This window comes from Chanos chanos, chromosome 8 (assembly GCF_902362185.1).
Source record: "Chanos chanos chromosome 8, fChaCha1.1, whole genome shotgun sequence".
Lineage (NCBI taxonomy): Eukaryota > Metazoa > Chordata > Actinopteri > Gonorynchiformes > Chanidae > Chanos > Chanos chanos.
The window spans coordinates 1,815,001-1,841,007 of record NC_044502.1 but is presented as its reverse complement, the minus strand read 5'-3'; the positions used below and the strand labels follow the sequence as shown (position 1 = coordinate 1,841,007).

The 26,007-nt window shown below is 44.8% G+C and overlaps 1 protein-coding gene across 1 annotated transcript in view; it reads right to left on the bottom strand.

The window, feature by feature from the left end:
- Positions 1-1,888: 1,888 nt before the first annotated feature.
- Positions 1,889-26,007, bottom strand: part of tns1a (tensin 1a) — a 154,645-nt gene continuing 130,526 nt past the window's right edge. Inside the window, exons 18-35 of the mRNA XM_030781725.1 lie at positions 17,564-19,162; positions 15,829-15,909; positions 14,831-15,027; positions 14,208-14,358; positions 11,060-11,155; positions 10,397-10,423; positions 8,949-9,087; positions 8,039-8,769; positions 7,703-7,792; positions 7,379-7,507; positions 6,894-6,989; positions 6,335-6,412; positions 5,567-5,638; positions 5,247-5,273; positions 4,427-4,595; positions 3,930-3,998; positions 3,665-3,694; positions 1,889-3,340 (exon numbers count right to left, since the gene is read on the bottom strand). Coding sequence (XP_030637585.1) covers positions 3,199-3,340; positions 3,665-3,694; positions 3,930-3,998; positions 4,427-4,595; positions 5,247-5,273; positions 5,567-5,638; positions 6,335-6,412; positions 6,894-6,989; positions 7,379-7,507; positions 7,703-7,792; positions 8,039-8,769; positions 8,949-9,087; positions 10,397-10,423; positions 11,060-11,155; positions 14,208-14,358; positions 14,831-15,027; positions 15,829-15,909; positions 17,564-19,162 — 3,923 coding nt within the window. The 3' untranslated portion in view covers positions 1,889-3,198. The remainder of the gene's footprint in view (positions 3,341-3,664; positions 3,695-3,929; positions 3,999-4,426; positions 4,596-5,246; positions 5,274-5,566; positions 5,639-6,334; positions 6,413-6,893; positions 6,990-7,378; positions 7,508-7,702; positions 7,793-8,038; positions 8,770-8,948; positions 9,088-10,396; positions 10,424-11,059; positions 11,156-14,207; positions 14,359-14,830; positions 15,028-15,828; positions 15,910-17,563; positions 19,163-26,007) is intronic.

Here is a 26,007-nt window from a genome sequence, read left to right as displayed (position 1 = left end):
CACGTCCAACCGTCCTCAACCATCTCCACCCCAGCTGCTCAAACACTCAACCCCAACATTGCACCTGCACCGTGAAATGGGAGGACCGACCTGAATGTCGGATTAGACACAAACACAAACAACTTTGAGAGTAAATATAAGAAAATATAGATCAGTGGGAGAAAAGGATACGTTGGCAGGATGGAGAATAATGTTTGTTCCAGTGCTCGTATGTCCTGTGTGATCATTTGTGCCAACACTATAAGTATCGTAAATTATATCACTGCTGTATTTGTTGCAAGCCCTTACGTTGCCTTAAGCCCCCGCAGTCATGAGCCTAGTGTGTGTCTTAATGTATATGCAGTGACTAGAGAATGTAAAAAGGGAGTGGTGGGTCATTGAGACAGTGAGTAGGTAGTAGTCTGCACACAGACAGTTCCAGTCAATCAGAGCAGTGTCAGAGACAGAGCAGGGAGAGGGCCAGTGCAGTGAAGAGCGTCTCCAAAGCTCGTCCTTTCAAGTCACCAAAACGGTGACTTTCTGTCGAAAAAGAGCCATCCTGTGGTCGGAACGCCTCCCGAAAGTTAAGTGCTCTACAGTCAGACATGGGGGGCAACTGACTGGTAAAGGTGAATCCATTTTGACATGAAAGAGGGGAAACCAAACCTCTAAACTCTTTGGCAAACGTACTGTATTGCATTGCCATTTTTAAAATTCTTTTTTTTTTTTTTTTTTTTACATTCATGGGGAAAACAGCAGTTCAAAAGCTGCTTCAATAACCAATGGCACATTCTCGTTCTTTCATCTGATTTGCACTACAAATGCTTGCATTCCAGACAAACGTCCATGGCTCCTCACTGAGCATAGACTTTGTCTTGTCAGTATGATGAATACTACTCTACCTATACATCTATATTCTGTCTTTTACCTCCACTCATGCTCTCCTCTCCAGAAACACTTCATTTAATCAAAACAGGACTTAGTCTTAACATACTATTTTCTTCTTACATGTTCAGGAGCATTTTCAGATTCTCCTCATATTGACATTTTAGCCAAAATAATTTGTTTTTTCTTTAATGCCTTAGATTGTGTTCCGTAGACTATACAACACATTTTCAATATAATGTATATGTTACCCAGAGAGCAACGTAGCAACAAAAATAAATATTTAATTCATGTAATCAGTTTCTGTAGTAATACATACATATTTTCATCATTAATGTTTATCTTTATACTGTATGTTTATCTTTTTTATTTTTTTTTCATTAGCTTATGAATTGAGGGTGTATGTTACATGTTCTTTAGGTTTAATGGTGAGAAAAGAGTTGGATGGTATCATGATCTGAGAAGCAAAAGTGATTCTTAAGTTACAAAAATAACTCGCCTACTTTTTTGTTTTTTGTTTTTTTTTAAAGTTAAAACGAAAACCCTGCTTCGAGAAATAAACAAACTGTATAAGCAGAGCATCTTCACACTAAGTCATTACTTCATTCTCGAAGAGATTTGACCATGTTTCTTTTTCTTTTTCTTTTCTTTCTTTTTTTTTTTTGAAGTATAAAACAGTTCACCACATGCAGTCAAGCAGTTTGCGACGATGGAGATTGCTATGGCCTATTTTCCTTTGATTTGCTAAGAGGAGGAGGGGGGAGACATGCGCAGACGTGATGTGGAGCCTGTTTATAAGAGGAGGGGGGAGGGGGGGCTAAAAGTCTACTACCACGTGCAGGGCAGATCCCAGATCCCAGACAGGAAGCCCAGGCAGATCCCAGTCCAAATAAAGATTTGAACTCCAGGAGTGTTCGTCCGCAGGCCAACACATACAAACGCTCCATTTCCAAACGGATCCCACACATTTGAGTGGACGGCATAACACACAGGTCACTCAATGTAAGGCTTTTTTTTTTTTTTTTTTTGTCTCGCATTTGAGATGTGTCGCCTTCCTATGGTCGTATCTCACTCTGTCTGCTTAGAGTGTAAATTCTACAGGACATGGGACGAGGGCAGGGAGCCACTTTGAAAGACCTGGGAAAAGGTCGATCACTCTAATAACTCAAATCCACCTTTGACCTGGAGACTGGTGGCCAGAGGCTCTTTGTTTTGCTCGTGGTTATGGCCAAGCAGGGTGAAAGGAGGAATCTATCGACGTAAGACAAAAACGTATAAAGCTGTCACGTTTCTCAACGCCTTCATCCAATCACGACTCAGTTCCAGCCGTCCGTCGCAGTCGGAGGCCCCGCAGACGCAGGCGTTCTGTGTGTGGTCCCACAGGTCGGCCTGTGTCTGCAGGCAGGAGCCAAACACACGTCCACATTCTCCTTTCACTGACCGGGTCGTCAGCTGTTCACTTTCTCAGTCCCGTTATTGCCAGCATTGAAGCACAGTGAATTTTTAGCAGAGATGCATTTCAGATCTGTTAGGTGCAGTTATTGTTGTTGTTGTTTTCTTTTGTATTTTTTTGTAAGAACCATTTACTGCAAAACACGTACTGCAGTCACGGGCTGACTGCAGGTCTTATTTTTTCCACTCTGAGTTCATACAGAATGAACAATGCTAGTGGCTAAAGGTTTTCCTAACAGGCAAACATGCAAAATGTCTCTCAATCTTTTTTTTTTTTTTTTAATAAGATGACTGCAGGACACACAAAAAGGTTTTTAATCCAGAAGAATATTGTACTTTTTTTTTTTTAACATTTGTCTTGTCGGGTTGATCAGTTCTGTATGAAATGAAGTAGATTTTTTTTTTCCGATAACGGCGTTCTTGTTCTGAGCAGTAGCTTTGGTTGTTCGGTTCAAGATTTCCGTCATGTGCGTCGCTTCATTGTTCTCCTTTCACCTCATTTCATTTTTTGTTTTTTTTTGATTAAGTTTGATGGGCTAAACCAAGGGGACAGACCTTAGACCTGTCAGTTCTATCCAGAGCTGTCATCATGACCTCTGGCACCCCATCCCTTCTTAATCTGAGTTTGTGCATGTTCTCCATGTCTTTCTCCGAGAAAAAACAAAACAAAAACAAAAACAACAATAACAGCGAAACAAGTTGAAGCTGAACCAGCCCGTAGCCCGAGAAGAAGAGATGGACACAAGCACAACATTCTGTATCCACGGAGGAAAAAAAAACAAACAAACGGACGCATCAATGGAAGAAAAACGACATCCTCTTAAGCGAAGAGGACAGTAAGTGGAATAAGAGAGGAGGTGGGGATGGGAGGCGGGGCAGAATTCACTGTTTCTTGGCATTCACCATCACTTTGGAGACGAAGCTGACGATGGCTGAGGCGGGCTGCTCCGGATCCAGCTCCCCAAACACGTGGCTCACGTTGTCCGTTGTGCTTCCTTGTTTCCGGGCCACAAATCCAAAAAACCTGTCAGTCAAATCAGATGAGGAAAACTGCGTTAAACCCGGGGGTGGGGGGGTGGGGGGGACACATCTCACGAGGTCAGGGAGTCTGCTGAGAATACATGATATATAAAATCACATCATCAGATGTTTAGAAATAGGATATAGTGTTAGATTTGTCCCAGTAGTGGCTATAACATTCTAGCTGAGAAATGGGAACCAGTAATGACAGTCCAGTGGTACTGGAAAAGGAGAGAAAGGGAGAAAGATAGAAAGAAAGAAAGAAAGAAAGAAAGAAAGAAAGAAAGAAAAAAAGAAAAAAAGAAAGGAGACAGTAAAAAACTCTTACTTGGCCATTCCACCATCTGACTTATTCCACCTGCAGAGAAAGGAGGAAATTAAACAGATTCTAACAGTATTCATGTTGAAACAACTGAACATGTGCAATGTGTGTCTATAATATAATGATTATGATTAGCTTTTAAAAATATAATGTATGATATTATTTTGGCTTCGTGGTTTCCTTGTCTTCTGCTTTCCCTGTGAAACTCTTTCACCCGAACACGCTAATGTTGACTTTATCTGTGAGTGTGAGATGGTGTCTCATGACTTACTTCCTGTCTTGAGGGTCAGTGTTACAGTACGTGATTGTGTTGATTGGATAATGGCGACGGAAGAAAATCCTGAGGGAAGGAGATCTCAGTTAGTGCCACGCTCAACTGTCCACAAATGGACACAAGAAGTGCAATGCTATACTGGGGACAGGCCGAACGAACAACACCTGCCTCCCAGCCCTGCTCAGTTTGGTTCAGGAGAATAAGGTAACTGATGGTTTAAAGAAGTAAGAGAGTAATTACACATGAATACCACATCAGGCTGCACAAACCCAGAGCTGAAGTTTTTAAACAGTTCAGCCGTATCTGTCTTCTCACAGTTTGGCAGTGTAGAAGACATCATTCCTGTATATCATCTAATTTATTTAGAGCCACTGAGCCTCCTCACCGGCTGTAACTGTGTGTAAACCCGAAAGCCTTTTGACAACCCCATTTTAACAGTTTAACACGACCGCATTCCTAAACCGTTACTGCAGGAGGAAGGTGCATTCACTTACTTTCTCTGATTGTCTGTGAGGGTGATGCCCTGCGTTGAAACCTTAAAGTGGACGACGGTCGCCGTGGGAACAGGACTGGCGGCCAGGGTTTCGGCGATAGCTTTGGCAATGGCCTGTGGTCCGGTCAGAGACTCCATCTCCACAGAGTTAATGTAGAGGACATTACACGCTGAGGGAACAACACGTTTAAAAGAAAAAGAGAGAGAGAGAGAGAGAGAGAGAGAGAGAGAAAAGAGAGAGAGATGCAGTGAGAGCGTGGCAAGGCTTTTAATAATAACTGAATATTGAACTTTCAAAGAACGAGAAGAACAAACACGTGAGTGGAATAAACAAACCAGTCAGGTATAACTGGCACAGGTCACAATCACAGACACTCCTGTTAGTTAAACAGTAACATCTTTAATGCCCCCCCCCCACCCCCATAATCAGAGCAGTCTGATGTGCTTGCATCACCGGCAGTCATGGTCCTCCATACCAAAATGCACAAACATTAGTGCTGATCTGTCCCTGACATTAGGACTCAGTATGATTATAACTAAACTCCTTTACTGACTGCTCACTCTTACATGGTTTTTGTATCATGCTGTCTGTGGGACAATGTCATTTTTTTCATAAGGAAGGTAGCAGAGAGAAGTTGGGCACTATTTGCATATCCATCTTCCTATTGGTTGGTTAGCTGGGAGAGGTCATGTTATTGGCTGTTAGAGGTGAGCATGCAAGGCTGCAGGGAGGCACAAGGTTTAAACAGGACATGTCACTCTAGCATATCAATTAGTTCAATAACCAAAGGCACCAGGAACCAAACACCAAAGATATTTACCAGTGGACTCATCAGGAACCTTCGGGCCTACAGCGGCATAAAGGATATCAGAAAATGAGGGGAAATGGAACACACACCAGGCAATGAGTGAAAAGAACAGAGATGAAAGAAAGAAAGAAAGAAAGAAAGAAAGAAAGAAAGAAAGAAAGAAAGGTGGGAGTGGATGGTGAGAGATGCAGAGACAGACTAGAGAGATGTCACTGTGCGCCTGAAGGCTGATTTTGAGAGAAGTGATAGATGAAAGAGAGTGAGAGAATGAGGGGAAGACAGAGAGAGAGAGAGAGAGAGAGAGAGGGAAAGAGAGAGGGAGAGAGATTTACCTGCTCCCTGTTTCAGGAGATCCATTGCAGAACTTGTGGGTGTGGCCAACTCTAAGGCCTCCTCATTCGGATCTGTGTGTAATTAAACCACAGTCATTACTGTTCAAGGTCAGGGGTTAATTCATTCAGTCAATATTTACATAAGAACCAGTGATAAAATGAAGTTTAATAAAGACACACACACCCATACACACAAACACACACGCACGCACACACACACACACACACAAACACTCTGTAACTGACTCAACAAATGAAAACAAATATAAATGTTGCCACAAGTCAAGCAGAGATGACAGAGTCTATACACTGTGCAGTTGTAAAGAGAGAGAGAGAGGCATTGAGGAGAGAGTGAGTGAAGAGTCTATGCACTGTGCAGAGAGAGAGAGAGAGAGAGAGAGAGAGAGAGGCATTGAGGAGAGAGTGAGTGAAGAGTCTATGCACTGTGCAGAGAGAGAGAGAGAGAGAGAGAGAGAGAGAGAGAGAGGCATTGAGGAGAGAGTGAGTGAAGAGTCTATGCACTGTGCAGAGAGAGAGAGAGAGAGAGAGAGAGGCATTGAGGAGAGAGTGAGTGAAGAGTCTATGCACTGTGCAGAGAGAGAGAGAGAGAGAGAGAGAGAGAGAGAGAGAGAGGCATTGAGGAGAGAGTGAGTGAAGAGTCTATACACTGTGCAGTTGTAAAGAGAGAGAGAGAGAGAGAGAGAGAGAGAGAGAGAGAGGCATTGGGGAGTGAGTGTAGAGGATGGACAGAGCAGATGGTTGTCTCACCTCGAGTTGGGATCATAAGCTTGCATGGCAGCGCCAGCGGCGTGATGGAGTGTTGATACACCAATGCAGACAGACAGCCTGTGGATGGATAGACACACACACACACATATATATACAGACACACACACACACATACAAACATACACACAAACAGACACGCACACACATACATACACACACACATACATACACACACATACACAAAGTCACAAACACATGCGTGCGTACACACACACACACACACACACACACACACGCACGCATACAAACATACACACATACAGACACACACACACATACATACACACACATACACAAAGTCACAAACACATGCGCACACAGACATACACACACACATAAAAAGACAAGTGGTCAGATGATGCACTGATTTCCACACAATGCAGAGAGACACCAGACAGAACTACACACACAAACAAACGACCTGGTCTGATTATGGACATAAGGCTCCTGTAACACTGCAATAATAAACTGTACTGCTTTACTCTGAACTGTCAGACATCTGTCGGATCCAGGAAGGAACTGCTCACTGTAAACTTACCGAAGTAGGGCTCCGTAGGACATCCTTTGAGTCTGACCCCTTTGGAACTGGTCTCAATCAGGAAGTGTCGCACCAGCTCGTTGGTCATGTCGCCAGCTCCAGAGACAAATGAACAACTCATTAACACAGCTGAGATGACAGAGAAACGTTTCAGTCAACACCAAAGCTTGACCAACAGGCAAGAAGACGACTGGTTAATTCGGGTATCGATCGGAGTAAGTAACTGAACATTGCTTTCCCCACGGAGAGTTAATTGTACCTTTATCTGAGGGGGTAAAACCCTGATGGAGAGCTGATTGTACCTTTATTTGAGGGTTTAGAATGCTGATGGACAGTTGAGAGTGTAAAAAGTTGAGGGAGTGTTGATAGTACCTTTACTTAAGGGTGTGAAAGCCTGACAGAAAGTTGACTGTACCTTTCTTTGAGGGTGTAGAGGGCTGATGGAGAGTAAAGGGTGTAAAAAGCAGAGGGAACGTTGGTTGTACCTTTCTTGTTCTGCTGGACGGTGGGAGGGGGAGAGGCCACTTTCATGGCCAGGCCGTAGGCTCCTCTGAATGAATGACTGTCACGGATGACAAACGCTCCTGGTTCACGATCCTTCAGCAAACTGATGGCTGAGAGGAAACAGCAGAGAAAGCACCAACATCTCAGTGGAAAAGCACACATGGCAACTGCTCCTTTCTCTTTATCTATGGATTCACCGCCACACAAAGCACATGACAGCTTTCTGTTTTCAAAGCTTTTGTTTACAAACAAACAATCAGAAGATGTTTACAGTAACCCAGATCTTGTGAGGTGCCCAGTCTTACCTTGCTCCCTGGAGATATCTGGCTTGTACCAGAACTTGGATGTGTCTTGGACAAACTTGACATTGAGTCTGATATCAGGAGGACCATCAGCTAAGACAAAGAAAGCAGCGCCCATGAACATGACTGACATTATAATCCACATCTGATTGGAGCTTTTTGTTCTTAGGGGGCGTGGCTGGTCACAGAGCCACAGCCCTCAGCAAGCTGAAAAGTTTCGCTACAGTAACTCAGCTTACAAAGTATTACTTAAGTATTAAATACTACAGAATGTTGAGGACTTTTAATGTTCTGTGCGTCTCTCACTATATGCGTAAACCCTGCGCCTTTTTGTCGTACCATAAATAGAGACGATGGCGGGCTCTGGCTGCGGTCTGGGTTCTGGGACAGGGGTGCTGACTCCGCTGGGCACTGGTGTCGGAGTCTTTCCGTTCACTGTCCCATCCGTGGCTTTACTGTCGAGCCTCTCCATGCTGGACTCCTGTCTCTTATCCGGCAGACTGGTCTGTATGGGAGCGTGGGTGCTGTCCACTGGGAAGGAGGGTGTGGCAGTGTGTGGGCCACCAGAGGAGCTGCTGTGAGGGGAAGGGTCCCGCTGCCTGTCCTCAGGCGTCGCATGCCCGCTGGGCGTGGTCCGGCGGTCCGGGCTGGGGTTTCTGAGGGGAATGGCAGGGGGGACGGGCGACGGACGGCGGTTCAGAACCGGGCTGGGCGGTACGAACTTGGCGTGCCGACCCGTCAAGGGACTGTTGGGCGTGGTGGGTTCGCTGCTCCCATTGGCTGGGTTAATGCGTCGTGCCATTGCTGGGCTGCTCTGACTGGCCAGTCGGCGCTGCAAGGCGGGGCTAGGGGGCGTGTTGGTAGCCACGGTTCGGTGAAGGGTGTTGGGGCTCCCAGGGACGCGGTGGACGCCCATGACGTTGACCGTGGCCTCCTCGGGGTCCAGGAAGCCCAGGGGGTCCGGAAAGCCCAGGGGCTCGGGGTATAAAGGAGCACGGACCGGTTCAGAGGGGAAGGAAGGGAAACCGAAGCCCCCTACAGGATGGGTGGGATTGGCCACCCTTACATTACTATCAGCATGCAGGGCGGGTGAAAAATCAAAAGAGAGAGAGAGAGAGAGACGGAGGGAGAGAGAGGGAGGGAAAGCCAAAAAAAAAAAGATTCGAAGAGTCTTAATCATGGATTTTTGTGTGTGTGTGTTATTGTGAGCTTGAAGGATGATGACAAATGAGGTAGAGGCTGCATTTACCTGTCTTGACCATAGATGGTGCTGTTGAGCATCATAGGTTGGTTTGTATTCTGGGAAGGGGTCATGTGTCTGTCCTGACCCTGGACAGGTGACCCTATTCCTCCTCCTCGACCCACTGAGCCCAAATAACCATGTGGGTCTACAGAAAAAAAAAAGTTTAATATATTTATTAAAACGCATCCCTGGTTTCTGAGGACTTTACACATGGCCCAGTTAAGAAGATGCTGATGCAAGAACCTCCAAAGTGGTAGGGATTCAGAAGTCAGTTGCTTTGTAAGACACACAAAATCACAATTTCAAACATTTTAGGGCGGACGCTTGACAGGCAGGGGTTAAGACTTAAAAACGACGTGAAAACGTGAGCCACCGGTTGGAGACTGAGAAGAATCAAATACAGGGCCCCTCTCAGCGCAGTGTTAGGATGAGACGCAATCGTGCCTGAGCAGTCAGACCCAACACAGCTTATAAACAATAACAAACACTCATGAGCCTTCCCTCATGCTGTAAACAACATACAAACATAAGCAACGTTCGGTTTACGAATCGTGTCAGTGTTACCGCTCTTTTACGAGAATCTGCAGAGGAAAAACGAGAATAGAGATCTCTCCTCCTCTGTATTCTAAGCCCTCAGCTGACACCCTTTACCAGCTCTGAGGGTGCAGTGATCAAACCCTAAATGCCAAACAGAGCCACAGATGACCTGGGCTCTTTTACGAGAGATTCTCAATCAATCTGAGCACAGTTTCATATGGGTTACAGGGAAACGGCTGTGGCAGTTTTACTGTCTACTCCGAGGCATGAATACAGTAAAATTCAAGGTTAGATCACTTGAAATTCAGCTTATAAAAATAACTGTATTAGAGCAGATTGAACCAGGGGTCATGGTATAGTGCCAGAGACACATTTTTAGGGGGTTGGGATGGGAATAAAAGTAGAATGAGGTATAAATGTCATGTCCGCTCTACTGAATATGACAGTCTGGTCACTCAGGACAAACTACGGCAGCTGTCAAGGACCAAAAGCTTCCAGGGGCAGGAAGTGTCTCCAATTAACAGTGTTTTAACATCTGTGAGAGAAAAAACTGTGGTGTGGAAAAGTGTATTGACACAGTGAGACACCTGCATGCGTGTGCACATTACGGATGTTTGTGTTTGTGTATGTATGTGTGTCTGTGCGTGTGTGTGCACGCATGTGTGTGAGTGTGTGTGTGTTTGTGTATGAAGGGGTGTGTGTGTGTGTGTGCGTGTGTGTGTGTGTGTGCGTGTATGCATTTGTGAAGGTGTATGTTAAGATGCATGTGTTTGTGTGTGTTTATTTCTGTGTCTGTGAGGGTGTGTGAGTCTGTGTCTGTGAAGGTGTGTGTATTTGTGTGTGAAGGGGTGTGTTTGTGTCTGTGAAGGTGTGTGTGTGTGTGTTGGTGCCAATCATCATTTCATAAGCTGTCTTACCTTCCATATCATCACTAGAGTCAGAGTCTGACAGCAGAAAGTGAAAAAAGAGAGGGAGAGAGAGAAGTGGAGGAGAGCATGAGAGGAGAAAGAGTGTGTGACAGGGAGGGGGTAGGGAGCAGAAAACAGGACACAGGTGAATGGATCACGTGAGAAGCTGGAATTACTCATCAGGGCTATAAAGAGAGAGGGCCAAACCAGGACCAGTGTATCACAAACAACATTAGCTCAGGCAAGACTAGAGAGAGTCTAGAGAGCACATATGGGAAGAAAAAGAGAGCATTACACAGTAAAAGTTCTGATGCTGGGCATCTCACAGATTTGTTAGAAAGCTGAATGTAGAAAGGTTAGCGGTCGTGCTCCTGTTACCGCCTCACTTCAAGTGTTTGAATGTGTGTGTGTGTGTGTGTGTGTGTTATACTAACCTGAGCTACTCAGATGTAACAGCATGCGTGTGTATGTGTATGTGTGTGTGCGCGCGCGCGTGTGTTTTACTAACCTGAGCTACTCAGATGTAACAGCATGTGTGCGTGTGTGTGTGTGTGTTACACTAACCTGAGCTACTCTGATGTAACAGCATGTGTGTGTGTGTGTGTGTGTGTGTGTGTGTGTGTGTGTGTGTGTGTGTGTGTGAGCTTGTGTGTGTGTGTGTGTTATACTAACCTGAGCTACTCTGATGTAACAGCATATCGGACATGTGTTGTGGCTCTGGACCTTGGGCTGGCAGTGGCGTCTTAGTCACACCAGGGGGCGAGCGACCTAAAGAGAAAGAGCGGGAAGGAGAAGAAGGTAAGACAGAATGGAGAAGAGAGACGTAGAATAAGAAGGAGCGCTCTTGCTGTGTGTAGCAATACTTTATCTAAAACTGAGTCACATGTGCAGGTTTTTGAAAACTATCGTTTACACTGTAAATCATGCCACCGCTTCAAATGAAAGGCAGAAACATCAGCTACTGCTCTAAAGGAACCTGAATGTCCATGCTCACGCCCCTGAGACACAAAGCGTCTCCAAACGTCATGCACTGGTTGTGGACTGAGGGCCCATTCACACTGGAGACAATAACCATAATTAATAATTTATTAGTAATTATAATGTTAAACGGGCAGTGGGGAAAAAAGGCCTGTCAGCCAACCACGCATCCAACAGGTAAAGCCATTCATTTCTGACACTATATAGTTTTGATCTTGTTAATAAGACAGGTCGCGTTACTGAAATTTGTTCACAATCGTCCATTTACAGTCACGCCAACCTCTGACTACTCTGACTATTTTTAACATACACATTCTCAGTTAAATTCTAAATGATCAGCAGTGAACTGTATTATCAAGTACACATGGTGGCACTGCACAGAGAAATTACGAGCTTAGAAAATGCTCCCACTTTTTTAGCGCTGCACAGCGTGGAATAAAACCCCATCTGAACGAGATACCACTGCTTCTATTTCTTTTTTTACAACTCTAATGCTGATTTCACAGAACAGTACCGCTGTACTGTGAACCAAACAACTTTATCGATTTAGACAAATTTTCTCTTGTATCACTTCAGTTATTGTCTTTGGAATGGGCCTTGACTATAGGAATCAGCAATATGTCCAACTAAACCATGAGTACAAGCCAAACCAGGACTGCCAACGGTAAAGGAACAGTCGAAGGTCAGTGAGAGGACTTATGATGGTAAAGGAACAGTCGGAGGTCAGTGAGAGGACTTATGACGGTAAAGGAACAGTCAGAGGTCAATGAGAGGACTTATGATGGTAAAGGAACAGTCGGAGGTCAGTGAGAGGACTTATGATGGTAAAGGAACAGTCGGAGGTCAGTGAGAGGACTTATGATGGTAAAGGAACAGTCGGAGGTCAGTGAGAGGACTTATGATGGTAAAGGAACAGTCGGAGGTCAGTGAGAGGACTTATGACAGTAAAGGAACAGTCAGAGGTCAGTGAGAGGACTTATGACAGTACAGGAACAGTCAGAGGTCAATGAGAGGACTTATGATGGTAAAGGAACAGTCGGAGGTCAGTGAGAGGACTTGTGACAGTAAAGGAACAGTCGGAGGTCAGTGAGAGGACTTATGACAGTACAGGAACAGTCAGAGGTCAATGAGAGGACTTATGATGGTAAAGGAACAGTCGGAGGTCAGTGAGAGGACTTATGACGGTAAAGGAACAGTCGGAGGTCAGTGAGAGGACTTATGATGGTAAAGGAACAGTCGAAGGTCAGTGAGAGGACTTATGATGGTAAAGGAACAGTCGGAGGTCAGTGAGAGGACTTATGATGGTAAACGAACAGTCGGAGGTCAGTGAGAGGACTTATGATGGTAAAGGAACAGTGGGAGGTCAGTGAGAGGACTTATGATGGTAAAGGAACAGTCGGAGGTCAGTGAGAGGACTTATGATGGTAAAGGAACAGTCGGAGGTCAGTGAGAGGACTTATGATGGTAAAGGAACAGTCGGAGGTCAGTGAGAGGACTTATGATGGTAAAGGAACAGTCGGAGGTCAGCGAGAGGACTTATGACGGTAAAGGAACAGTCAGAGGTCAGTGAGAGGACTTATGATGGTAAAGGAACAGTCGGAGGTCAGTGAGAGGACACAGCTTAGCCAATCTGTGTTGCTGATGCTTATGCAAAGAGCTCAGGTGGGAAGCAGTCATTCAATAATTATATGTTGTTTTTATTGTGTTGAATTTGTCCATCAAAATCATTTAGCATTTGTTCATTCATTTATTTGTGTGGTCACATACAAAACATGTAGCTGGGAAAAGTGTATAGACGTATAGACGTATAGACATATAGATGTAGAGACATATAGACATATAGACGTATAGACGTATAGACGTATAGACATATAGACATATAGACGTATAGACATATAGACTACTTCCCACATTCTTTGACATGCTAAAAGATGGAGCAGGGATGTGTAAGCTGAGCAGTGAGCAGGTAATGAAAACGCAATCCATGCTACCCCCACTTACCAATGAATGCCTATCAATTCTTTTAGTGGCAGCTCAAATGCCCAATAAGAGGCAGGGAGAGAGAGGAAGGGGTGGAAATGTGGAGGGCGCTAATGTCACCACAGATTGGTTCTGTGGGTTGCAGTGCACCCTTGCTGCAGGAGGAGGGAGCCAAAGCTTTTTGTTTAATGACTGCACTGCCAGTCTAAGCCTCTATCAGAAAGCCCAGTTTGTGTGTACGAGTATACATTTGTATGAGAGAGAGACAGAGAGAGAGAGAGAGAAACAGAGGGAGACAGAGAGAGAGAGAAAGAGAGAGAGAGAGCACCGGGGGATTTCTTCTGATAAGAGTGTCTCTGCTTGATATTTATGCACTGATACATCTAAGTAAAGTAAAAGAATGTATGATGGAAAATTGTAATGCATATAGACTTTGACTTCTTCACAATGCTGAAGTCAAAGGTCAGGAAAGAGATGAAGACAGAATAAAAGCACAGCCATGTCATCTACCCCAGTCTGACATGGACATGACAACATCATTCATTTAGAGATAAACACCCATCAGGTCTTTTTCATTAAGGTCTAATCTCAACCACTGGTGCATTATTACAGGACTATTTCACCAGATTTTTCCATGAGAAAACATAATCAGCATCTCTTGTCTGACAAACTTGTGGTCATACCGGTAACCATGTAAGCTTGGCAACCAGTCACACACTACAACTCCATCTCTGAGACAGGGTTGAGTCTTTTCATTTTCATTTGTATAATAAAAACCTAAAAAGTTTTAACCACTTTGTGTATGTGTGTGTGTAAAACAAGTTGAAACAGCGCCCTCTTCCTGCAGGAAGGCTGAACTTACACAGGTTAAAGTAGGGGGTCTGTGGTGAGGAGACAGGCGAGAGGGGGAAGGCAGGGGTCTGGGGGTACACCTCACCACCACTGCTGGGCGTCGGGCTCACTGGGACAGCCTCCATCTCCTCAAAGGCCTCCCTGTAACTGTGCATGGGTCCCTGTGACAGGAGAGAGGACAGAAACACTCAAAACCTGCAAAACACAACCATGTACACTCACATCAGCACACAGACAGAGCGAGAGAGAGAGAGAGAAAAAAAACAGAGAGAGAGAGAGAGAGAGAGAGAATGAAAGAGCAAAAGAGAAAGAAAGAGAGAGAGAAAGAGAGAGAGAATGTTCATGACAGCTGTGTCATACAGACATGTAAGTGATCAGCTCTGACCAAGCATTCCTTCATTCTCCCTCTCTTGTCTCATCACTTCTCTCTAATTGACAGATTTGGACTGGACTTCATCATAAAAGTATATTAAAAAGCAAATTTGCATCACGATTCAGATTTAGAAACAGTGATAAAATAAGCTTGGCTTCAGATAGGGTTGACCATTTGAACACTTTAAACACATTCATAATCATTGCCTGTGTCATCACAGTAAAGACAAAAGACAAAAGCTCTGCTCATCATCTCTTTACCTCTTTGGGTCGTCCACCGGGGTTTAGTGCAATTGTGCTGACGAGGTCGGGTGAAATGCAGTGCGTTGGAGAACGCACCACGTTCCCGTGGTCAGGGGTAATCTCACGCCTGCTGGGGTTGTATTGACCCTCGCTTGTGGTGCGGCGACGTGCCGGCGCTGTGTTTTCATCCGGTGTTACCGTGTGCGACCGGGACCCTGGTGCAAGGTGGGCAGAGAGTGCGTAATTGCGGGATAACTCCCAACCCGAAATTTCTCTACAGTACTGTAGGTTCTGTTTGATCAAACTCAACGCTACGCAGGCCATTCCTGCTTCTAGAAAGCAACATATGAAATCCTAATCCTAATATAAAAACCCTTCTTTCATCTGAGACAGAGAGAATCTGCTCTGTGTCTGCATATCATATGGCGGTGTGAAAAGGGATGACACGATGCTTCTGGGGATATTCTTTTTCACTCAGGGGCTCAGGCCTGGCATCCTGTAAAGTTGCCTAGTGACTATATCTATAATAAAAATGTGCTATACTGATAGAGTTGACTTGACTTCAACCCAAGATTTGGAACCCGAGTCATTATCAAACTAAAGAAGTGAAAGAAAAGTTCCTCGTAAAACACAAGTTGCATCCCTCTGAAATTTACTTGGACATGACTGGTGGCTAATTAGCATGTCTTGGGAGCATATCTTAAGTTTTGATCTTGGGAGATATGAGAGAAAGTTCTGACACAGGATTTGACATTTCCAAGACGAAACAAGTCGTTTTTGACTACTGCATTCGATCTGTGATTCCAGACAGTGAAGAGCTGTCTCAGACGAGGAACGTGCGGGCAGAAATCCCGTCCTACTTTAAAACGCGGCTTTGGGAAAGGCAGACAGGAGATGAGAGAAAAATGGCAGAGATGCAAAGCTGTAGGGGACAGCAGAGTGGAGAGAGAAAGAAAGAAAGAAAGAGTGAAAAAAGAAGTGATAAAAGAAAGAGGTGGAGATGAAAGAGGACAAACCAGAGAAGGAGTAGGAGCGGTGGTGGTCAGGCAGCGGAGTGGACATGCTTTCAGAGATGCCCCGGATACGAGCGTTGTACTCTGGGTGTGAACATGAAGGGGGAGGAGGGACAGAGGAGGTGTGAAGGAGGTGCAGAAGGTGGAGGTGCAAATGGCATTGAGGAGTGGTCCACAGAGCAGAGCGTGAAGAGCCAGGGAGACAGAGAGAGAGAGAGAGAGAGAACCAAAACAGACACAAATACAGGAAATGAAAACTGGGAAAAGCAAAATTCATTTACTACTGACCATCAGCAACTAATGTCCTTTTACTTTTTCTGTGTCAATGTACTTTCAGCCTTTCATTGGGTTTCTATTCAGGAAGGCTGAGGGAAACATTTCTAGCTTGCCATACATTACTGACATCTATAACCAACTCACTTCTGTAGTGTTTCATCAATTGCCTTGATTACCATTACTGCAAACTTGAATAATGTCCATCCATCCATCCATTCATCTGTTCATGCATCCACCCATACAACCATCCATTCATCCATGCATAACTGTACATTTAACATGTATGTAGCAGGCGAAAGAGAAATGTTTGTTTGTTGTGTTTCTAATGCAGATATCTACCAACAATCCAAATGTAGAAATAGAAGCAGTAGTACTTCATTTGTCACACACACACTGAGCAGTGAGCAGTGAAATGCAGCCTCAGCATTTAACCCATCCCAACACCACTGAGCACACACACACACACACACTATGAGCTAGGAGCGGTGGGCAGCCGTCGCCGGCGGCAGCCAGGAACCAAGTCCAGGTCTTTTTGTCAGTGCCAGCGCTTTCTTGCTGTGAGACAACAGTGCTAACCAATGATCCACCGTGATGACTATTCCAATGAGTGCCACAGGGTGGTGCCATTGAGAACTCCACAGAGAGATCACATGGTCTGTGTAGGTCAATGTGGAGAATGCATGGTAGCTGGAGAGAGGCACAGCAAAGTCTATTCTTACTCCTTCTGACTTATGTCCATGCTCTTTCTTCCCCCCACCCTAGCACAGTCTACCAAACACAAGTCATCTCCCTAACCAGCCGGATCTTTCACTAAGAATACGCCAATTCTTCACTTCAGTAAACAACAGCTTTTCCATCCTACAAACACATGTCTTTCTTTCAATGACTTCTGTGAAGTTTTGGCTGGAAATGTTGTTTCATAATGTATTTATACACACTGCTAAGAATAGCAGAGTCAGATGAGCGATTCAAATAACTCTTCTACCTTCTGAGGACCCAGATGGCTTCCGCATCAGCATGCTAATGATCATTTTCTTTTCTGACCAAAAAAGAATGGGCATATGAATTGGGTCATGTGCTACTCTGATTAATGGCAGAAAGGGGGAAAAACAAACAAAAAACACTAAAAGATTAACAAAATGCCTGAAGGCACCAGGTAACAGAGAACCAAACATGAGTATGATGAAGATGGTATCAGCACAAAGGCTTTTGGTGATGTTTGAAATGGTTTGGTTTCATACGATCGCATGTTGACATTTGGTGGAAACTTTCAAATCATATAAAGCAAACACCTTTTAAACACCTTCTAAACGCTAATACAGAAGTGTTTGTCTTACCTCTAAACTTGTTTAGTGCAATCTAAAACAACATAGCCTGTAACAGTCACATTATCCAGAGACTACGTGGACCTGCCCTTAAGGCATTCAAACACGAAATGCCAAAATGGCATCTCTGGTCTTACCTGCCACACGGTGGGCCACCAGTCCCTCCAGGTTGAGGATTTCCTCTTCTGGTCCTGGCTCAGACTCCTTGGCCAGGGAGACCGGTGGGAGGGGAGAAGAGGAGGTGCTGTAGCTCCTCTGGGTGCCTGGGTACGGTGAGGTGCGCTGTAGGTCGGGGGAGTTGGACACCACCCCTCCTCTGGGAAAAGCACTGCCCACTGACTTCAAAGGCAGCGACTGGGGGAAGGTCGGTGACGGAGTGGTGGCAAATGGTGACTCCGCAGGATAGATTGGTGAGGGGGCATGGGGTTGGTACACTCCAGGAGGTGTCATCGGGTAGGCAGGGGAGGACCTCTGGGAGGACTGTCCAAAACTTGCCGAGGCAGACGGGGGCTGAGGGCTACCGGAGTAACCATGGAGAGCCTGGTCAGCGTGGTAGGATGGCCGAACCTGGGTGTGGCCAAAGGCGGATGATGCAAGACTTTCCCCTGGTGGTGCACTCTGAGATTTGGGCACAGGTGTGTGTGAGGGCTCCAGGTCTAGCATGAGCATGTTGAGGGCTTCAATGGACTGCTCCACGTCCCGTTGGGAAGCACCATGAGTGGGAAAACGGGGAACACTTGGCCCGAAGAAAGGGTCATCCACCAATCCATATTGGTGCCATGCACTGAGGCCACGCTGTACCGCCTCCCGGCTGCTGGTACTTCTCTCAGGGGCCTGAGGCAGGTATCGGGTGCCAACTCCATCCAGGGCCGCAGGGGCCCCGTACGACTGTGATCGATACATCCCTCCATTCTGCCCTCCGTAGTCGATCAGGCGCTCCTGTGCCGAGGAGGAGCCTCGCACCTGGTGCACCGGCATTGTCTTGGCAACCGTAACACTTCCTCTCTCCACGTGTGGTGGTGCCTGCCGTCCGTCAATGTCTACAACTACAGGTGAGGAGGCGGAGTCAACGGGAGCGTGACCTTCAGCAGGAGTGTCTCGGCTATCAAAGGATGAGGAAAGGGTCCCGAGGCTGTCAGCGCTGTTATCGTTGTTGCCGCCGCCTGGGACAACCTGGCTGTCAGGCAGCTCGTCGTCAAGGATGTCTGTTTCCCTTTCAACGCCCGCTTGGCCGTTGACATGGACTTGGGCGGGCACCAGGTGGCGCACACCAGCCACAGGCGAAGCGGCCGGTGCTGCGGGTACTCCGGGACTGGTGTTGGAGGAGGGAAGGTAAGCCTGCTGTTGGACCAATTGCGCCCCCTCTAGGCCACTTAGTAGCTGCTCTAGCTCCCGCTTCTCTCGCGGGCTCAGTGGAGCCCCAGGACCTGACTGTAACACAGAGCTAGACGCTGCAGTCAGGGCATCATCTGTCCGGTCGGTCTTGACGGAGGCAGTGGAGTTTCCCGAGTCACTACTTACCGATAGGGCGTGGTCGGCTGCTGGCAGAGCGTGATTGGCTACAGGAAGGGGTAGGGCGTGGCTGGCTGCTGAATGGACCTGTTCCACTGCCGGTGGTGCGTGGTTAGAGGCTTGATGTCCTGGCAAGTTCGGAGAGACAACGCCCTCCACAGAATCTTTCTTGCGAACCCGGGCGTAAAGGCTGCCGTCAAGTGGGCCTTGTGTGTGAGCAACCTCTGAAAGAGAGGAGAAAGAAGAACATATTTATCAATGTATCCAATGTATCCAACAAGAGTATCAAACTCTTCACTGGTCTCTAAGGATAGAACTTTAAACACATACAAATTCCACATTCATGTTTAAAACAATGTGATTATATGTAGACTCAATCCGCAACAGCCACAAAGTTATCAAGACAAGTAAGGCTGACTCAAAATCTAGAAGAACAACACGTCACAAGACAAGGACTGGCAAAACCTTCTCTCGCTGCTGTTTGTAAAGGTTTTTTTCCCTTCGAATTGCTGACTCCACTTAAAGACCCATAAAAAGTCCAGTTAGGTATACAAATGGTCTTAGGAGAATATTTGCCGATCCAAACCCTAGGTGACGGCACGAGTAGCAAAAACCACTCAGTATATTTCTCCATGGATCTCCTCAAAATAAGAGCTGGTGAAGTTCTTCTTGACAAAATGGCACAATGTCACATCCACTCATTTACAGGACAAATGCAATGAACACTCAAAACATTCTTTACCATGGCATTTATCAGTTCTTTTGATGAGAAACTTTCAGATGTTGTGACAACTTAACAGTGCGATGCCAGAACTGAAAAAGCCCCGAAACCTTGGCCTGAGGATTCAGTCTGTGCATAGGAACCATAATATAATACATCACAGCATGCAGGTCCTACTAAGAGGGCACAACAGTGCAAAAGGTATCTACTCTGAAACACGGTCATGGCATGTCCAAGGACCGACCCATTTTACAATATGTCTGTAGGCCAGAGAGTCCTTTTAGAGTTAAACGTTTTTAGACGAAGTTGGCATTACCAGCATAAACAGAAACTTTCCACAGGTGCACACATCACGATGATCAAGCACTACGTCTTCACTGTCTCTGTTCCGTTCGCTGACTCCGACCCTGAGCCTCTGACCAAAACACCCATAGAGTTTGATATCGTTATCAAGGGGACTATATTTGCATAAGGTTGCTAAGAGATGACGTTTGCACCTTGGAGAGCGTATTGTGGGAACACGAAGGATTCTTGCTGATCTCAGAGAACATACTGGCAGAATAAGACATCTCAGACAATGTGTTCGTGCGCAATTTGCATTTGCAGGGTGTGCTTTGCGGTTACTACAAAAGTAAAACTGTCTTACTAGAGAAGGACTTAGAATACTAATGTCAGGACTGTCACACAATCGGCAGAAAATGTTAACGAACGTAACACATTCACAAACACATTCAAATGCCAAAACATAGATTTTATGAAAATCTTGAAAAATACCGCACTTATGCATATATAGGTTTTCTCATGTCAGTTCCTAGAAGCACCATTGCATTCATGGATCCTCATTGCCTCAACTTAGAAACATTTGATTTCACATTTGAATTTGAAGATCATGAGTCAAAGCACACATTCATTCATGACTGATTGTTCAAACATTTGAAGCACACAACTTATTCATTTGACAATCCTTTAACTCCATAATTATCAGTGATCAAAACACTCCACAATCTACACAAATGGCTGTTATCCACTGTAAATGGGAACAATCAAAATCCACTTTTCTTAACTTATCACATATAAATATCTATATTTAAACAATATCTTGTGCTGTGAACAAAAACCGCACAGTGAGAAAGTGAACGGTAAAGCCAAACACAAATACAATTCCAGAACATTCTTCAGTCTTGTGTCAATGTTGACAAACCATAATTTGTTTGCATACATTTAAAAAATATTCAGAGATATCTCCCAAGGCCCAGTGTTATCAAATAGGAAGCATTCCAAACATATTCTAATAACGTAATTAATCATGGCTTGTGACGTAACAAACCTTAAGTTCACAAAAAGGTCTGTAACAGTCTTGGTACTTTCACAGGGAATACTGGGACCACTCACAGGCCGTTCTGTGGTAAGTGTCTTCAGCGTAAGCGGCCGTTGTTTTGCAGTTTTCCAGAAGAGGGTCTGCGCCTGTGGTATTGGTAATGTACACAGTCTATCTTAGGGCTTATATAAACAACACCTCCCGTTCCGGAGCTCACTTCTCCATCTGTTTGGATGACACACCATCAGCTGGAGATGATTAATCTCTTACAGCAGCCCAGTACACATTCTGAGGTGAAAAAACTTGACTGGACACATATGCTAAAGCGTTCGCGCAGGGCCTTTTTTAGCGCCTGCTATCCACTGCTGCTGCTCGCGGCTGTTGGCTGTCGACACTGGAAGCAAAGAGTACGGCCACCGAGCCTTTTGGCAGCTTCTCTGCTACCTGTTCTCCATCTGCTCTATAAACAATACGGGTAAATTATGTAACATTACAGCCAAGACCAAATAAGGACAAAAAAAAAATTCACGTAACTTCTTATGAAGGAACTTTAGGCTGTTTTACTTGTTTGTTTTTTTTTGGTTTGGTTTTGTTTAGTTTATTCATCAGTCTATATTAATCTGTTAATATGGATTCAGCTCTTTCAGAGGAATATGTGTACGGTCAAGTTACCGTGTTAATTTAACAGTAATAATAACATGTCTTTATTTGAGGTGTCTCCACCCTGACCCAGCTAGGAGGATCCCCATCACACATACATTGTGTCGCTATCAGATGGTCTGAGATCAGTGGTGCTATTTTTAATACAGCACTTCGTATACAGAACAAGATTAGGAAAGCTGATCCGATATCTGATGTTAAGGACAGAAAAGAACTGTACATTAGCACCCTGTACAAACAGAACCAATAAAACAAAGCTTTCAGACCTTGAGGATTGAAATTTAACACAAAGAAATACTCACATTATCTCAGTCTTAAAAGAGCTTTTCTGATGGGTTTTTCACACCATTCCGTGACCTGTGGCTAAACTGAACAAAATAAAGTGCTCCTCATCGAGAGAGAGAAGAGCTGTTTGCACTGTTGAGTTCTTTTTGTCTGTAAGTTCTTCTACGTTCTTATCCTGAAGTTCAGGAAACACTATCCAGACCTGTTGACCTGTTCAAAGAATCTGAAAGACTCTCTCAGTTTGCACGCTCTTAAACACCCCCTTCCCTCACAATCATGCTCTCTTGTTGACTAGTCAGAATGAACCGCACCACTGAGGAACTCAAGATAAAGATCAGATGGTTGCATGGTATCTCTCTGAATCATTTGGAAACTCAGAGACAGGGTCCTGGAGTGTGTTTGGAGATGGTTGTTAAAATACCTCAGATCTCTGATGTCTGATGACGTTTGGATCCTGTCAGAAATTACGTCACACAGTCGGCCTGACTGACCCCCGTCAGCTCACACAGGGGTGACATTCAGCTCATGCATGGGCCCTTGTTTGCCCCCATATGGGCAGAGAGATGACCTTCGACCTCTGACCCATGACACAGACAGTGCTGAACAGGATATATATGGCCTCCAACAGGATCTCTATTTTTATAGTCCCTTTGGTGTCTTCACAAGAACAGATATGCACAAAGCAGCACACACACACACATACGGTGAGTTACCTTTCTTGGTCTAATTCTGAACCGGTGGATGGCTTTCAGTAACAATCAAGGGCGGTATGTGGGGTGTTTGACACGTGCTGAGCAGTGTCATCTACCTCAGTCACTTAATGGCATAAAATATATACTGATATAGACACAGAGATAGACAGACACACGCACACGCACGTGCACACACACACAGACACAAACACACACACACAGTCACACACAAATGTAAATATAGACACAGAGACAGATACGCATTCACACACACACACACACACACACACACACACACAGGAGATTGTGTTGCACTGTTCTGTCTGAAGCTGTTTACATGATATTTAGTTTTACACTATCGGTGCACTGAGGCCCAGACGCTGGAGTATATTTAAAGTAGACATAATCTAAGTTATTCAGCATTAAGCCTGGCCATCCATCAACCTGCATTAGTCAACAACTATCAACACACAACGTGACCTTAGACTTCCAGTGTCATTTTTACACCCTTACTGTACCTTACACACCTATGTGTGCACGCACGCACACACACACACACACACACACACACTGCAGACATCTACAGACCTATGCACACACTTACACATACACACACACACACACACAATTATTTTTTAAAATATTTTTCTCTCCATAAAAAGCAGTGAGCTGTGTGGGTAGACAGCCACTGTGTCACATCCTTTCATGTCTCACAGTCACAGTGTATCTCATTCTCATTCTCATTTCTCTCATGAATCAGTGCAGTGCACGTGTAACCCGACACAAAGCAGCCCACCCCGTGTGACACGCATTCACATGAATGGGTTTCTTGAGCAATGGGAATCTCCTGTGAGTATTTTACGCAGCAGATTATGAAATTATTCCAGTTATTTGACCTCTGATACTGAGTCATCAATCCCCTATCTTTTCTTTCTTTTTCTTTTTTTTTTTTTTTTTTTGTTTGAAAACTGAAAATTATGTGTGGTCCGTTTGAATAATTTTATCATACGCGTTTTATCAGGATAGCAAGGCCGGGAGAGGAAATAAGAGAGAGAGAGACAGAGAGAGAGAGAGAGAGAGAGAGAATGTGTGAGAGAGAGATGAATAGACGGAGAGACTGGGCACTGATTGGTATCTCCTTCATAACTTCACGCACTCTCCGTTTTCGCATGACCTGTCAGCCCTCACGCAATAAACACCTGCGTCCACACATCCGTATAAATAACCACCATGATGGCATATCATTATCAAAACAAACACGTCCGTCGGAGCTGCCCAACGTGCACAGACATATGACCACAGCAGGAGAGAAGACAGGCGCTGTTACCACCGTCTCCCTGATTCTGCCTTTCCTCTGACATCACCAACACAAACAGACTCTCTCTTTATAAAAAAAAAATAACATTAAAAGACTAACACACAAAACGTACTGAAAATACTGAATATAGGCTACTTCGCAGTGATGATTTGAGTGACTCTATGTAACATTCATCCTAAACGCTCACTTTATTTCAGAGTGTTGCAACGGGATCAGTTACTAGAGTAAAATAAAAGCATTTTTCACCCAAGCCCCCGAGACGCACTCAACCTTCTTCCAGCACACAGTTAACAGTCAAGACAGTTTTTGGCTTGCTACAGCGAGTACATTAAATATAGTCGAGTACAGATTGATGTAATATCTGAAAAACAAGATTAGAGGCACTATAAAACACACCGTCATGTCTAAAGATCACTCGTAAAAAGCGTTGGTCTGTTTCCCAAAACCACCACAGCCGTCTGCTGCCAAACTGTACTACGATCCCACCCCGCCAGTCTGGTCTCAGTCACCATGGTGAGAAAATCCTTAAAATTAAGCTCCATTCACGGTCACTCCGGACACTCGTACGATTAAGTCCATAAAACATCTTCACCTCTTCACCACCTGTCTAAAGCGTCTAATATCTCAGACTTAACCAAAGACCTCTCCTCTTAGACTACTGCCCCAAACACCCGCTGAGTGTAGTATTAGCAACACACACACACATATATATATATACACACACACACACACACACACACACATATATATATATATATATATATATATATATATATATATATATGAAATCATCACACGTGTTGGGTATGGATGCAGTAAATGGCCAGACTGAGTGGAATACGAGATGATCAGAGGCAGCCGGGGCCACTGAAGCACTGTGCTTGTCTAGCCAGGCTGACTCTGGTCTTTCCAGAGGACACTGTAAACCCAGGGCGCGGGGGTCCTGAGTCCTTTATCAGTCTAATAAACCATATCTCTGAACAAAGTGGAGTGATAGAGGAAGCAGGTGTTGACACATCTGACCATAACGCAAAGTCGGCCAAAGCCTCCCGTCTCCGTCTCTGAGATTTGTCGTTCTTGCACGATAAATTGTCATGGTGACAAACTCCTAGAAATTGGAGGACAGTAACACTAGCTTAAAGAAGGTAATTAATTTATCTGTTTTAATTATTAGACTGTAGCCACTCCCATAATCAAGGTGCACATTTTTTTCACTGTTTGAGGTGTTCTATTTGTTTGTTTGTTTGTTTGTTCCTTAGTTCAGTTCTTGTCAGTGTTCGATGGAATGGTAAACAGTTTTTTTATTCAGTCAAACCTTTGGTACATGTAGTTATGGGTTATGGTATTAGTCAGGTGTCTCTGAGTTTTAAGTGAAAAACAGACTAATACTACATATGTACTTTTGATGATCATTATCAATTATCTAAATGGTATGTATTCTGGACATATACTATCAAATTATATATTATGTATAAATATATATATATATATATATATATAATATTATATATATAATATTATATCTATGTTACAGCCTATGTGTTTGTCATTTAGCTGCCTGAAGAGATTTAAGGGGTGTGTATGTGTGTGTGTGTTTGAGAGAGTGTGTGTGTGTGTATGTGTGTGTGTGCTTGTGTAAGACTGTGAATCACAGCCTTTGTCTCTCTGGCTATGTGATTCAGTTGGGTCATTCCTGACAGCGGCAGCCCAGGCAGTGACCCTGACATGAGGTATCAGAGACTCAGGCCAAACCTGGCCCAGTCCCACTCAGTCCAGCCCAGCCAGCAGGTCACGGCACCCACTCAGGCTCCACAGCATGATGTCATAGAGATGCCAACGAGGTGGCGCACGGAGGGAGAGAGAGAGAGAGAGAGAGAGAGAGAGAGTGAGGGAGAGGGAGAGAGAGAGAGAGAGTGAGGGAGAGGGAGAGAGAGAGAGAGTGAGGGAGAGGGAGAGGATGTTCCAAGAAGAAAACAGATACACAGCACAGGAGTCTCCTTGATTATGGTCTGACGACAGTGCGTCTGTGACCTGCAACTTGAATGCGGGGCAAAGGGAAGTGAGAGAGAGAGTGA